Source organism: Corythoichthys intestinalis, chromosome 3, assembly GCF_030265065.1.
Source record: "Corythoichthys intestinalis isolate RoL2023-P3 chromosome 3, ASM3026506v1, whole genome shotgun sequence".
In the NCBI taxonomy this organism is placed as follows: domain Eukaryota; kingdom Metazoa; phylum Chordata; class Actinopteri; order Syngnathiformes; family Syngnathidae; genus Corythoichthys; species Corythoichthys intestinalis.
Window position 1 is genome coordinate 59102526 of NC_080397.1, and position 13084 is coordinate 59115609.

The following is a 13084-nucleotide window of genomic DNA, read 5'->3' on the forward strand; positions in this document are numbered from 1 at the left end:
ATCAACATGACTTCAATCAAAAAGTTGCTTCAATTAAAAAAAAACAACAAAACTTGACTTTAATAATTAAAAATAAAATAAAATAAAGATTAATCAGAGAAAAATAGCTTTCACGTGCATTTTTGTTTTAGTTTTTTTGAGTTTCACATTTATTTTTGCATTCTAAAACTTTTTTTTTTTTATTGATGCTACTTTTTTGGTTGAAAACATATTTTGATTGAAGCAACTTTTTTTGATTGAATAATAAAGACACAAATCTACCTACATATGGCTCCGCCCAGGGGATACAATTTTTGACTGGGGTAACTACATTGGCACGACACCGCCGGGTCTACCAAATTCATTGGATGACGATCTTGGCGAAAAGTATTGCCTAAGCAGCCTGATTTAGAATTCCCCTCAAGAATGATGGGAAACAAAAAATGCTTATTGTCAACTTGTTATTATAAATATTCTTGTAAGTTAATTTTATTGCTGACACTGCGTTTTGGGGTCATCACCCCCCCGCCCCAAATATTCTAATATTTTTTTATTTCAATTTAGAAAGTTTTCTTTAAAGCCAAAAGTTTTGTTTGAATCTCGTTTGAGACAAATCTAACTCCACTCATATGCATGCACGACTAAATTCTCTGACAGTTTTACGGACTCAGTTGCTTAAAAAAAAAAGTGAAACTACTGATGTAGTTTACAAACTTGAACAGCAGGGTTCGCTGTTGTTGTTTTGTTGTACTCGATTAATGTCCTGCTGTTTGCAGGTGCTGCTATGGAGTCCAGCACTTCCGCTTTCAGGCACAGGAATTCGTAGCCAGTATGACGTCACTCATCCTGTATTTCGGTCTTATTTTTCACCGGGAGCTACTAGTCGCGGGGTCTCACTCCACACGGACTCCGTTTTTTTAAAGCATGCATCCTGTTTAAAAGGACGACGACGCTCGCTTCACAGAGTAGATGGACGACACAGAAGGTGAGGAATTAGCTCAGGTTCAGTATTCCGTGAGGATTTGTTGTTGTTGCTAGCAAGAAAGCTGCAGCGTTTTACACACGATCGTCTGACTCGACCTACTAGATGTTAGGAAGTCGTAGTAGTCTTCTTGAAAAAAAGGTTTTGTTTGTTGCAGGGCCAAACGATTGTTACTGTGCTGGCTGTGGAGCGAGAGTCCACGAGCCGTTCCACATGAAGGTCTTGCAGGATACTTGGCACGCCGCCTGCTTCCAGTAAGTCTCACATATTGTGATCTCACACACGTCTTTAAAAGGAGCATCGAATGTGTGCGTGGATTGCTTCCAATATTGCTCGGCATGATGTAAATGCTTGATTTTGCACTGATGTAAATGACTCGATGAGCATTGGCTGCGTTTTACTCCAATCCGTTTGAACTCGAAGAGTTCCTACCAGTTCAAATGAAGCTCTACATCAGGGGTGCCCTAACTTTTTCCTGTGGGGGCCACATAACTTTTCCCTTCTCTGATGAGGGGCCCAATTGGTGTGATTTTCTGATTTTTTTTTTCTACATTCTGTCTCCCATGGTTGAGGTTTACCCATGTTGACAATTACAGGCCTCTCTAATCTTTTCAAGTAGGAGAACTTGCACAATTGGTGGTTGACTAAATACTTATTTGCCCCACTGTAAAAAATGGCTAATACCGTATGGATGGTATGATGGAAACTTTTTGCGGTTTTGAAACTGTTTGTCATACAATTGTAAATCTTGATACCGGTAACCAGCACATTTCTATTGCATGCAATTATTAACTGTCAGCCGTCTCAGTTCCAATGGATTGGATCAGTTGTCTTATCACTGTCAAAGTTATTGAATATGTTTGTAATCTGTTGCTCAACATGTCACTGTTTTGGGTTTAGTCACAAACGTCCTGGACGCTTCTGTGTCACAGACTAAACACAAGCCTGCTTTTTTATGTTGTCTGATTTTGTTGTTAACACACGGTGACAAATGGAGGATGAAACATTTGTTACTACTTGAGTCCAAACTTGTCAGTGAAGTGGTGTTGGCTATTCTCTGCTTTAATGATTGACTAAAAGTGGAGCTGATGTGAGAGACGGATGATTTTTACAGGTCACTGCTTCATGGATAAATGCAACGTGTACGCAGAGCAGTGACCCTTTGTACAAGTCAACATAAGTACTCACAATTTCACAAACAGCAAATTTCATTCATTTAACTTCTGAACCGCTTGTCCTCTCAACCCTCTTGGGCAGAGGTGGGTAGTCGTGCTGCAATGATTAATCGATTAACTCGAGTATTCGATTACAAAAAAAAGATTCAAATTAAGTTTTGCTGCTTTGAGTATTCGTTTAGTTAAAGTGGCGTTGTCATGGTTTGTTTTGAAAGTATTTGCATTTAGTTTTATTGATTTGGGTAGATACACTGCCCTCTAGTCGGCCTCATTTCACGTGGCTGAATCCGGCTGCTCCCTGTTAAGACCAACATAAGCGAAGTTTTTGTTTGAGCTTATGTTTTTTTTTAATGCATTCGTGATTTCGTTTATACAGTGCCTTGCAAAAGTATTCGGCCCCCTTGAATCTTGCAACCTTTCGCCACATTTCAGGCTTCAAACATAAAGATATAAAATTGAATTCTTTTGTCAAGAATCAACAACAAGTGGGACACAATCGTGAAGTGGAACAACATTTATTGGATAATTTAAACTTTTTTAACTAATAAAAAACTGAAAAGTGTGGCGTGCAATATTATTCGGCCCCTTTACTTTCAGTGCAGCAAACTCACTCCAGAAGTTCAGTGAGGATCTCTGAACGATCCAATGTTGTCCTAAATGACCAATGATGATAAATACAATCCACCTGTGTGTAATCAAGTCTCCGTATAAATGCAGCTGCTCTGTGATAGTCTCAGGGTTCTGTTTAAAGTGCAGAGAGCATTACGAAAACCAAGGAACACACCAGGCAGGTCCGAGATACTGTTGTGGAGAAGTTTAAAGCCGGATTTGGATACAAAAAGATTTCCCAAGCTTTAAACATCTCAAGGAGCACTGTGCAAGCCATCATATTGAAATGAAAGGAGCATCAGACCACTGTAAATCTACCAAGACCCGGCCGTCCTTCCAAACTTTCTTCTCAAACAAGGAGAAAACTGATCAGAGATGCAGCCAAGAGGCCCATGATCACTCTGGATGAACTGCAGAGATCTACAGCTGAGGTGGGAGAGTCTGTCCATAGGACAACAATCAGTCATACACTGCACAAATCTGGCCTTTATGGAAAAGTGGCAAGAAGAAAGCCATTTCTCAAAGATATCCATAAAACGTCTCGTTTAAAGTTTGCCACAAGCCACCTGGGAGACACACCAAACATGTGGAAGAAGGTGCTCTGGTCAGATGAAACCAAAATTGAACTTTTTGGCCACAATGCAAAACAATATGTTTGGCGTAAAAGCAACACAGCTCATCACCCTGAACACACCATCCCCACTGTCAAACATGGTGGTGGCAGCATCATGGTTTGGGCCTGCTTTTCTTCAGCAGGGACAGGGAAGATGGTTAAAATTGACGGGAAGATGAATGCAGCCAAATACAGGAACATTCTGGAAGAAAACCTGTTGGTATCTGCACAAGACCTGAGACTAGGACGGAGATTATCTTCCAACAGGACAATGATCCAAAACATAAAGCCAAATCTACCATGGAATGGTTAAAAAATAAACGTATCCAGGTGTTAGAATGGCCAAGTCAAAGTCCAGACCTGAATCCAATCGACAATCTGTGGAAAGAGTTGAAGACTGCTGTTCACAAACACTCTCCATCCAACCTCACTGAGCTGGAGCTGTTTTGCAAGGAAGAATGGGCAAGAATGTCAGTCTCTCGATGTGCAAAACTGATAGAAACATACCCCAAGCGATTTGCAGCTGTAATTGGAGCAAAAGGTGGCGCTACAAAGTATTAACGTGAGGGGGCCGAATAATATTGCACGCCCCACTTTTCAGTTTTTTATTTGTTAAAAAAGTTTAAATTATCCAATAAATTTTGTTCCACTTCACGATTGTGTCCCACTTGTTGTTGATTCTTGACAAAAAATTAAAATGTTATATCTTTATGTTTGAAGCCTGAAATGTGGTGAAAGGTTGCAAGGTTCAAGGGGGCCGAATACTTTTGCAAGGCACTGTACACAATGCATTAGGGCTGCAGCTATCGATTATTTTAGTAGTTGATTAATCGATAAACTAGTTTGTTTGAATAATCGAGTAATTGAATAAGGAACATAAAAAATTTTCAAATACCTGAGCTGAGCCTCAAACGGTATAAAAAATAAATAAATGAGGATCTAAGTACAACTAACTTGCTAACTTGCATATCAAAAGTCCGCTAGCTTACATGCTATAAAATACTTTTTTGTTTTGTTTTTTTAAACAATGCTCTTAACCAATGGCTCAAACACATATACCCACAAAAAAATCTGGTAAATATACTTCTAAACTAAATAATAAGTGCATAAACAAACATATTAGCTCAAACAAAACATACCTTATGTTGGTCTTAACAGGGAGCTGCTGGATTTAGCCATGTGAAATTAGTTATTTCATATTCAATGTTGCCACTAGAAGGCAGTATATCCACCCAACTCAATAAAACTAAATGCAAACACTTTCACTACAAACCATTACAACGCCACTTTAATTAAACTAATATTCAAGCAGCAAAATTTAATTCGATTATTATTATTATTTTTTTAAATCTAATTAATTTACTCGAGTTAATCGATTAATCGTTGCAGCACTACAATGCATACAGTGGAGCAACTGAGTGACCCCATTTTGGGTGAAACTCACTATCATAAAAACTATTAGCTGCACAGTGCATTTTAACCAACTATTATAACCGTTGATGACCGTTGAAACGATGACTAATACTATTATGAAATATTGTTTTTGTAATTCATTGTTCTCTCATACTTTTTAGTTTTGGGAGTGTCTGCTAAAGCATTTTCTTATTCATTTTAGTTGACTGTGAGAGGCATGGTACAGTCCCTGACAAAAGTCTTGTCATCTATCTATTTTGTAGAAACAATTGCTAATAACCTGACTTTTAATTATTCAATTGGTTTCAAAAGTGGCTCATATGAAAGCCAAGACCCTCACAAATGATGTTGAAATTGAATGTACAAAAATATATTAGTTTCACTGAAAAAAGATAATTTAATGACGACATAAAGGTCAAATTTTGGCAAGACAAAAGTTTTGTCACGTACAGAAAGGAGTGTGAAAATTGAACAAGAAATGTACTTCAAATACAAAAACATGTTACATAAGCGAATTAAGTAGTGGTACTGTGAGATCCAAATTTAATATTTTGTATGACTTCAATGGGCTTCGGCAAGGATTCATACAATTTAATGATGAAGTCATCAGGAACATCAAAGAAAGCAGTCTTGCATACCTCCCAAAGTTCATCAACATTCTTGGGTTTCGTCTTCCATGCCTCCTCTTTCATCCTACCCGTGACATGCTCAATGATGTTCATGTCTGGTGACTGGGCTGGCCAGTCCTGGACGATCTTGATCTTCTGTGCCTTGAGGAACTTTGAGGTAGATTGAGGTATGCGATGGCGCACCATCCTGCTGCAGAATTTGTCTCTTTTTATGGTTCGGAATGTAAGAGGCAGCTAAGATTTGCATGCACTGCCAGCCGGTCTCAGTCGAGTTTGCTGCTCCTAGGTGAAAGCTCCTATCATGCTGCTACAGGGGCCAGAAGCTGATACCTTTATTTTCACATTACATACATAGTAAGCCTGAACGATATATCGTTTAAACATCACCATCGCGATGTGCGTGTGCGCAATAGTCCCATCGCTAGCACGTGCGATAGTTTTTCTTTTTTTTTTTTGATCCACATATGCTTCACTTTCTGGTCTGCGCACAGCCTCCTACCCTCCCTCTCCCAGCCTTTTGATCCTCTCAGTCACTGCGGCACAACGATGGCTTTGATCTGGCCAAAGAAGCAGACTTCACACGGGCATCTGTCAATCATCGTTTAACTTGTTAAACAGTTGCAAGGAAGCCGCGCTGGAATGAATGTGTGTACTGTGGGGACGTTGGAGACATTTAAATGCCAGAAGTGATCATGAGGAGTTTCTACATGTCACTTTAACGGTCACAGCTAAAGTAGATAAACAGAAGCATTTAATAAAGCCAAGCATTTATCTGCTACAATACTTTATTCTTGTTCAAAAATGATTTGGTTGGACAGTTATGTTTAAAACTTATCATAATTATGACATTTGAAGTGCTTAAAAACCATTTATTTATATACATTTTTTAAATCACTTTGGGGGGAAAAGTGAGAACAAAACATGTCTTATATGTATCTCTTTCCAATGCTAAATCTGAATAAATACATTGGGCACAAAAAACACACAAAAAAATAAAATAAATAAAAAAATGGGGGAGGTGCGCTACTTCGCGGTTTTTCACTTATCGCGGCAGGTTCTGGTCCCCATTAACCGCGAAAAACAAGGGATGACTGTACACTGTGGTGATGGCGAGTCATCTAAAGTCTTTCCAAACAGCTATTTAAGTCATCTTGTGAAAATTTCTTGAAAAAAATATATATACATTTTTTTTAAAATATCGCAATATAATATCGCAATGTATCGCAAACCCCCCAAAAAATCGCAGCAATAGTTTTTTCCAATATCGTTCAGGCCTAATACATAGGCAGACACTATTACACAAAACCAACTGCCGCTACCGCGTGCAGCTATAGACCCTACCCACCGACGTCACAAAATCACGTGCTCGCTGTATGGTTCCGCCCCCTTGTCCGTCATTTTGTGTCTGTATTATCAATGGTCTCAATTGATCGAGCAATTTATAATGCATTTCATGGAAGACCCGGTGCTTTCGGATGCCGTAAACTCACTTGATGTGTTGCATAAAAGGCGTTATGTGGAAAAGCTTCAGTTTATCCAGTCGCCAGATCCATATTTGATGCCTAAATCGATGTTTTTCGACCCGCTGTCTCCGCCGTATTTGCCTGACATCTGCTAGCTACCCTGATATGTACAACTATCTTGTCCACACAAAATCAGCCTATTCTCACGAAAGTTTGAAAAACTTTAAGAGCTTGGAGGCTTATAAATACTTCGTTGCTTGTTGGGTGAAACAGGTCCTCGTCCACGAAAATTCGGCAGGAATCTGTCTTGTGCTTGGAAAGGTGAGTTACGAAATTTTCAATTCAAAATCTTTTGTTATTGCTAACATCCACTGTCAAGTCTAATGTATTTCATGTCGTTTGTCAATGGAGTTAGGGCTTTTAATGTTTCTATGGTTTAGCGATAGCACTCTCACTACATACATACGTGTATGTTGTCGGCGATTAGCCTAGCAATGATCTTAATTGTGGTTGTCAGCCCAAAACCCTCTAAATATATATTAAATGCATCTTACCAGATATAAAATGACTACTACATAATCTGTGGTAATCGTGTGGAGCCCAGTTTTCTCGTCGAATTGCAGCAGCCCATCTCGCTCTCTTCTCTCCGAGTCTCTCGGAATCCGGTAGAACTTCAAGTCTCTCCGTCTTCTCCGTCTATCTTCTCTGTTATTGCAACCGACCGCCACACACGCCTTCACCATTTTGATTATTAATGTTAACGAGCAGAAAAACACGTCGTAAATAGGAGGAATGTACGTAGCCATTACAGGTAAACATGATGTGTTGACGGACAATTTGGCGGCACCAGTCAGGAGGAAGGAGTTGTGACGTCACGTGGGTAGGGTCTATAGTGAAAAGGTGCGTTCACTGTACAGACCGTTTCTTCAGTAAGTAACTACTGTAAGGTAACTGTTTTGTTTGCTTGTACTGTTTGTTCTTTGTTTATTATGCACACTCGGCATACTGAACACAGACTAACAAGGCCAGAATGAGGTCGTTACAAGCGACGACACACGCTAGGCTGATGTGCTGAGGCACGGGTTAGGGACGTCGGAGGGCGAATTACAAACTGTGGTGCAATACACTTGGGTTGTAGAGCTGAATTAAAACCCAACAAACATCACGGCCTTTTGTTTTTCCAAACACCCTGACGCGGGCAGCAGGGCTGAGAACCAAAAGTGGTAATTGCCATGTTGCAAAATTGATTTTTGCCATGTGGCATTTTTTTGCAATGTGGCAAAATAGATTTTTGCCATGTTACAAAATTGATTTTTGCCATGTGGCATTTTTTTGCCATGTGGCAAAATGGATTTTGGCATGTTGCATTTTTTTTTTTTTTTTTGCCATGTACCAAAATTGATTTTGCCATGTGGCAAAATTTGATTTTGCCATGTGGCATTTTTTTGCCATGTGGCAAAATTGATTTTTGCCATGTGGCAAAATTTGATTTTTCCATTGCCATGTGGCAAAATTTGATTTTGCCATGTGGCATTTTTTTGGGTACGTGCATAGCCCTCAATGGCATAGCCTGACTTGGTTGCCACTTGAATGTCAATGCGCTCTAATGTAAAGTGTATGGTCAAAATTCACAGCCAAACATGTTTATCTGCCATTTAAAATGAATGGAAAATTTGGACGTGCATAGCCGTCAAAGGCATAGCCTGACTTGGTTGCCACTCGAATGTCAGTGCGCTCTGATGTAAAGTGTATGGTCAAAATTCACAGCCAAACATGTTTTATCTGCCATTTAAAATGAATGGAAAATTTGGACATGCATTACCGTGAATGGCATAGCCTGACTTGGGTGTCCTTTGAATGTCAATGCGCTGTAATGGTAAATGGATGGCCAAAAATCACAGCCACACATGTTTTTCTGCCATTTAAGATGAATGGAAAATTTGGACGTGCATGGCCGTCAATGGCATGGATGTGCATGGCTGCAAAACTGCCATTACCTCCCCCCAAAAATTCCACATACTCCCCCCCCCCCCCCCCCCCCCAAAAAAGTCCATTTTGCCACGTACCAAAAAAAAAAAAAAAATGCCACATGTCAAAAATCCATTTTGCCGCATGGTAAAAAAAAATCCCACAGGGCAAAATCAATTTTGCCACATGGCAAAAAAAGAATGCCACAATGCAAAATCAATGTTGCCCCATGGCAAAAAAATGCCACGTGGCAAAATCCATTTTCCCACCTTTGCCTTTGGTTATTGAGGACATGTCTGTTTTCCAAATTGTAGACGTGTATTCGCATTATCTCTAAACATTGAAAGAACGCTGTCTAGTGTCCTTAAACTGCCACAGATTTCACAGCCCTACCCTAACTTCGCCTCTTCAAGAGCACACACCCACAGCTGCCTGTCCTTGTTTCTGAGGCCAAGTTCCTCTCACTTCTGCGTTACACACCACTGATTTCTGCTGGTTAATTACTGACATCTCCAGTAATTTCGTGATGTCAACTTTTTCACTTTCACTATTTATACATTACTAGATAGGATGCTCTTGTGTGATGGATGCTGTGTAGGCACGTGCCGTTTTGAGATTTTGAGACTTGCTCATTTTCTACATATTTCTCACTGTCCAAGTTATGATGCAGGAACCTTTTTTGGGTTAATATACCACGACTACTATTAACATTAATTACTTGAATATTAATGGAAAGTGAGAGCAAGAGACAGCGCCGGTGTGTATGACTCGTATCATTATTTACGCATTATACACACATACACACCCTCTTTCAACACAGAAAGTCGCCAGAGATAAAAAACACCACAGGCTGTATTATGAAAATATTATTTTGAACAGATGTTTACAATGGCGGAAGACTTTACAGAAGTAGGCTAATGGTAGCGAGGAAACTAGTTAGCCGTCTTAGCATACTAACTAGCCACGTTATCTGCCTTGTTAACAAGCTTACGTTATAGTATTCAGGCATGAAAATCACACACCTTTCAGCGAAATTCGCCGTTTTGATGTCAAAAAGGGTGACCTACGTGAATTGTGTCGATCCGAGGAGATTTTTTGGGGGGGGGGGGGGGGGGGATTTTTTTTTAATGTCGGACGCTTTGTATGCAAGCGGGGAAAGCGACACAAAGCCAAAAAAGCACACCAGCGTGGCCAAAACCGATAGTAGAGGTAGGATTCAGCTATCGTGAGCACAAGAATCGGCTACTAGTGCCTAGTACAATGCATTGCTTAATATGATAATACTTCAGCTTGTACTTCACATGCTGCACTTGTGTCATGCGCCACACAGTGCACTTGGAGTGTGACCGCACGCACGATATAATATGGACAAGCACCACTCACAGTCGTGGTACAGAGATCGTGAGTTTTTAACCCTGAAAAATGACCCACTACAATAGCACGACCTGCTGGAGATATTGTTTCCACGAAACGCAGTCTACTTAAACATGAACATGTGGATCATTTGATCTTCCTCATGAAAAATCTGCCTTTCAAAAATGATATGGACAGTGATGAGAAATAAAAAATGTGGAAGCACAGGCATAAGTGAATGGACTTTGATGTATATAAGGTTGAAGTAATGATTATTGACCTGTCTGTCTAAAATGCCATGTTTTTATTCCCCCAATTATACCAGTGGTAAATCATAATTATTATTTATCTATGATGATAACACTAGCAGGTTTCTTTTTTTCTAGAGCTGCTGCATATAATTAGTATTTTTTGTTTGTAAGATGTTTACGTTGAAAGTTTGCACTTAAATTACTTACCTCTTGTTAGGGCTGCATCTATCGATTATTTTAGTAGTCGATTAATCGATTAACTAGTTCGAATAATCAAGTAATCGGATAAGGACCATGAAAAATCAAAATACCTGAGCTGGGCCTCAAACAGTATTAAAAAATAATTTAAAAAGGAGGATCTTTGTATAACAAAGGAACAATTGGCTGACTTACATAGCAAAAGTCCGCTAGCTTAAATGCTATAAAATGCTAACTTTATTTTTCTTTTTTTTACAATGCTCTTAACAAATGGTTCAGATACATATTCCCAACAAAAAAAGCTAAATACACCTATAAACTAAATTACGAATGCATTGTAAAACAACATTAGCGCAAACAAAAAAATAGCTTATGTTGGTCTTAACAGGGAGCAGCTGGATTCAGCAATGTAAAAGGAGGCAGACTAGAGGGCAGTGTAACCCACCCAAATCGATAAAACTAAATGCAAACACTTTCAAAATAAACCATTACAACACAATACTCGAAGCAGTAAAATTTAATTCGAATCTTTTTTTTTCTAATCGAATACTCGAGTTAATCGATTAATCGTTGCAGCACTACCTCTCGTGTTCAAAACACCAGGAAGTACAGTAATTGAATCACTTTATTGTCTTCAATTTTTAAAAAATCGTTAGAAAGTTGTATGAACTTGCAATCCGCTAGCTTGTTGTTTCTTGTTGTCTTCGAAAATTATACTTGGGTGACGGCGCTTCAAGTGTTCGTTCATAGCCGACGTGCTACTGTGGTATGCGAGCTCAGCTTAGCAAAGAGTATACACAGTGGCACCCTCCATATTTTCCTTGAAATAATTCCAGGCTCTGGCTATTCTGGTCCACTTTTTTGGCTTTATGCCATTTTCACATGTCACCAATTCTGCCCTTTTTGGTAATTGGCGGTGTTTTCAACTCCTTGCCGTAGTGAAGAGTGAACTAGCGATTCACTTGGCTTGTTGTCGTCGGTTCGTTCGATTTCTTCCTCAGGAAGGCGGCGGCGTGCATAAAAACACCGAGAGGCGTCGGATGGTTCTTTTTGGGTACTTTTATTGACCAAAACAAAAATGTCGGGGATGCAGCCACTGAGGTCCGCGGTACTCGCGCACTTTCCCAACTCACCGATCTCGCTCCCTCTCTCTCTTGCTCGCCCACTTTCTCCCTCTTTGCTCAATCTGACAATGCCAGTCACGTTGAAATAACAGCGGCCCCCTTGGGGGTGCCAGTAACAATCGCTTGCATCGCGAGCACCCGCCATTCTAAACTTTATCCGCATATAATTTTTTTTCAACCCGTCACTACCCGTCGACGATATGTTTTGCCCGTCGACGCATTTACATCATCGATGACTAGGGATGGGAATTGATAGGATTTTTAGGATTCCGATTCCATTATCGATATTGCTTAACGATTCGATTCTTTATCCATTCTAATTTGGGGAAAAAGAAGAACAAACGTTTTGATTGGCATCGAGTTTGTTTAATCAGAAGTCACAACCTTACAAACTCACAACGAGGTCAAAAGAGACCCAAAGCCTCAATATTAACTGTGGCAATAAGTGGCAAATGCACAAGAATGTGTAACATTTTACTGAACATTTTTCTAATAGAAATAAAAAATATTGGTATACGTTGGCATATAGGTCGTTGGTCTGCCGTTGGCAATATGTGTTAAACTTGCAGGGGTCCCCAAACTTTTTCCTGTGAGCGCCACATAACTTTTCCCTTCTCTGATGAGGGGCCGGGGTCAGTTTGTAACAAGTTTGTAAAAAGTGTGACGATTGCAGGAGTGCCTAAATGTAAAAAAATATTGTTTTTCAGAAAGCCACAATCAAATAACCCTTTCTGGATTCTTCACGGAACAAAAGTAAATAAATTAAAAATAAAAATATAATATAATAATAATAATAATAATAATAACACTATTAATCAAATAGATAATAACCAAATAACCCTCTCTGAGTTCTTCACAGAAAAAGGCCAGAAAATGAATAACACTATTGAGAAAATTAAAAAAAAATTCTAAATGCTCTCGGGTATTGTTCAGGGGGCCGGACCAAATGTCGGGCGGGCCGTATCCAGCCCGCGGGCCGTAGTTTGGGGACCCCTGTTTGTGTATTACTTACCAGTATATTGAAATGCATGCCTTTTAGTTTTTATGGTGCTTTCACGCTCAAGTGGGGGCGCCCTTGCTCTTCCTCACGCGAAAAAGAACGCACTCACGTGAAGAAGAACGCGCTTACACGCGAAGAAGAAATGCCGCATCCAAGCGAGTGAACGAGTTAATGAGAGAGGGATGCACTGCAACGACCCTACGTTCTTTGTTAATGTTTGTAAAATATCTACAGAGGCAACGCCTGTATGTATCATCTTTTGTGTTGTTGTTGTTGTTGTGTGTTTCCACTCGTGATCGGACACTTAAATCCAGTTGTGTAGTGGTT

At 39.7% G+C, this 13084-nt stretch overlaps 1 protein-coding gene across 1 annotated transcript in view; it reads left to right on the forward strand.

Annotated features, from left to right (window-relative positions):
• Positions 1-782: 782 nt before the first annotated feature.
• Positions 783-13084, forward strand: part of limk2 (LIM domain kinase 2) — a 75254-nt gene continuing 62952 nt past the window's right edge. The window contains exons 1-2 of the mRNA XM_057831726.1: positions 783-964; positions 1119-1215. Coding sequence (XP_057687709.1) covers positions 949-964; positions 1119-1215 — 113 coding nt within the window. The 5' untranslated portion in view covers positions 783-948. The remainder of the gene's footprint in view (positions 965-1118; positions 1216-13084) is intronic.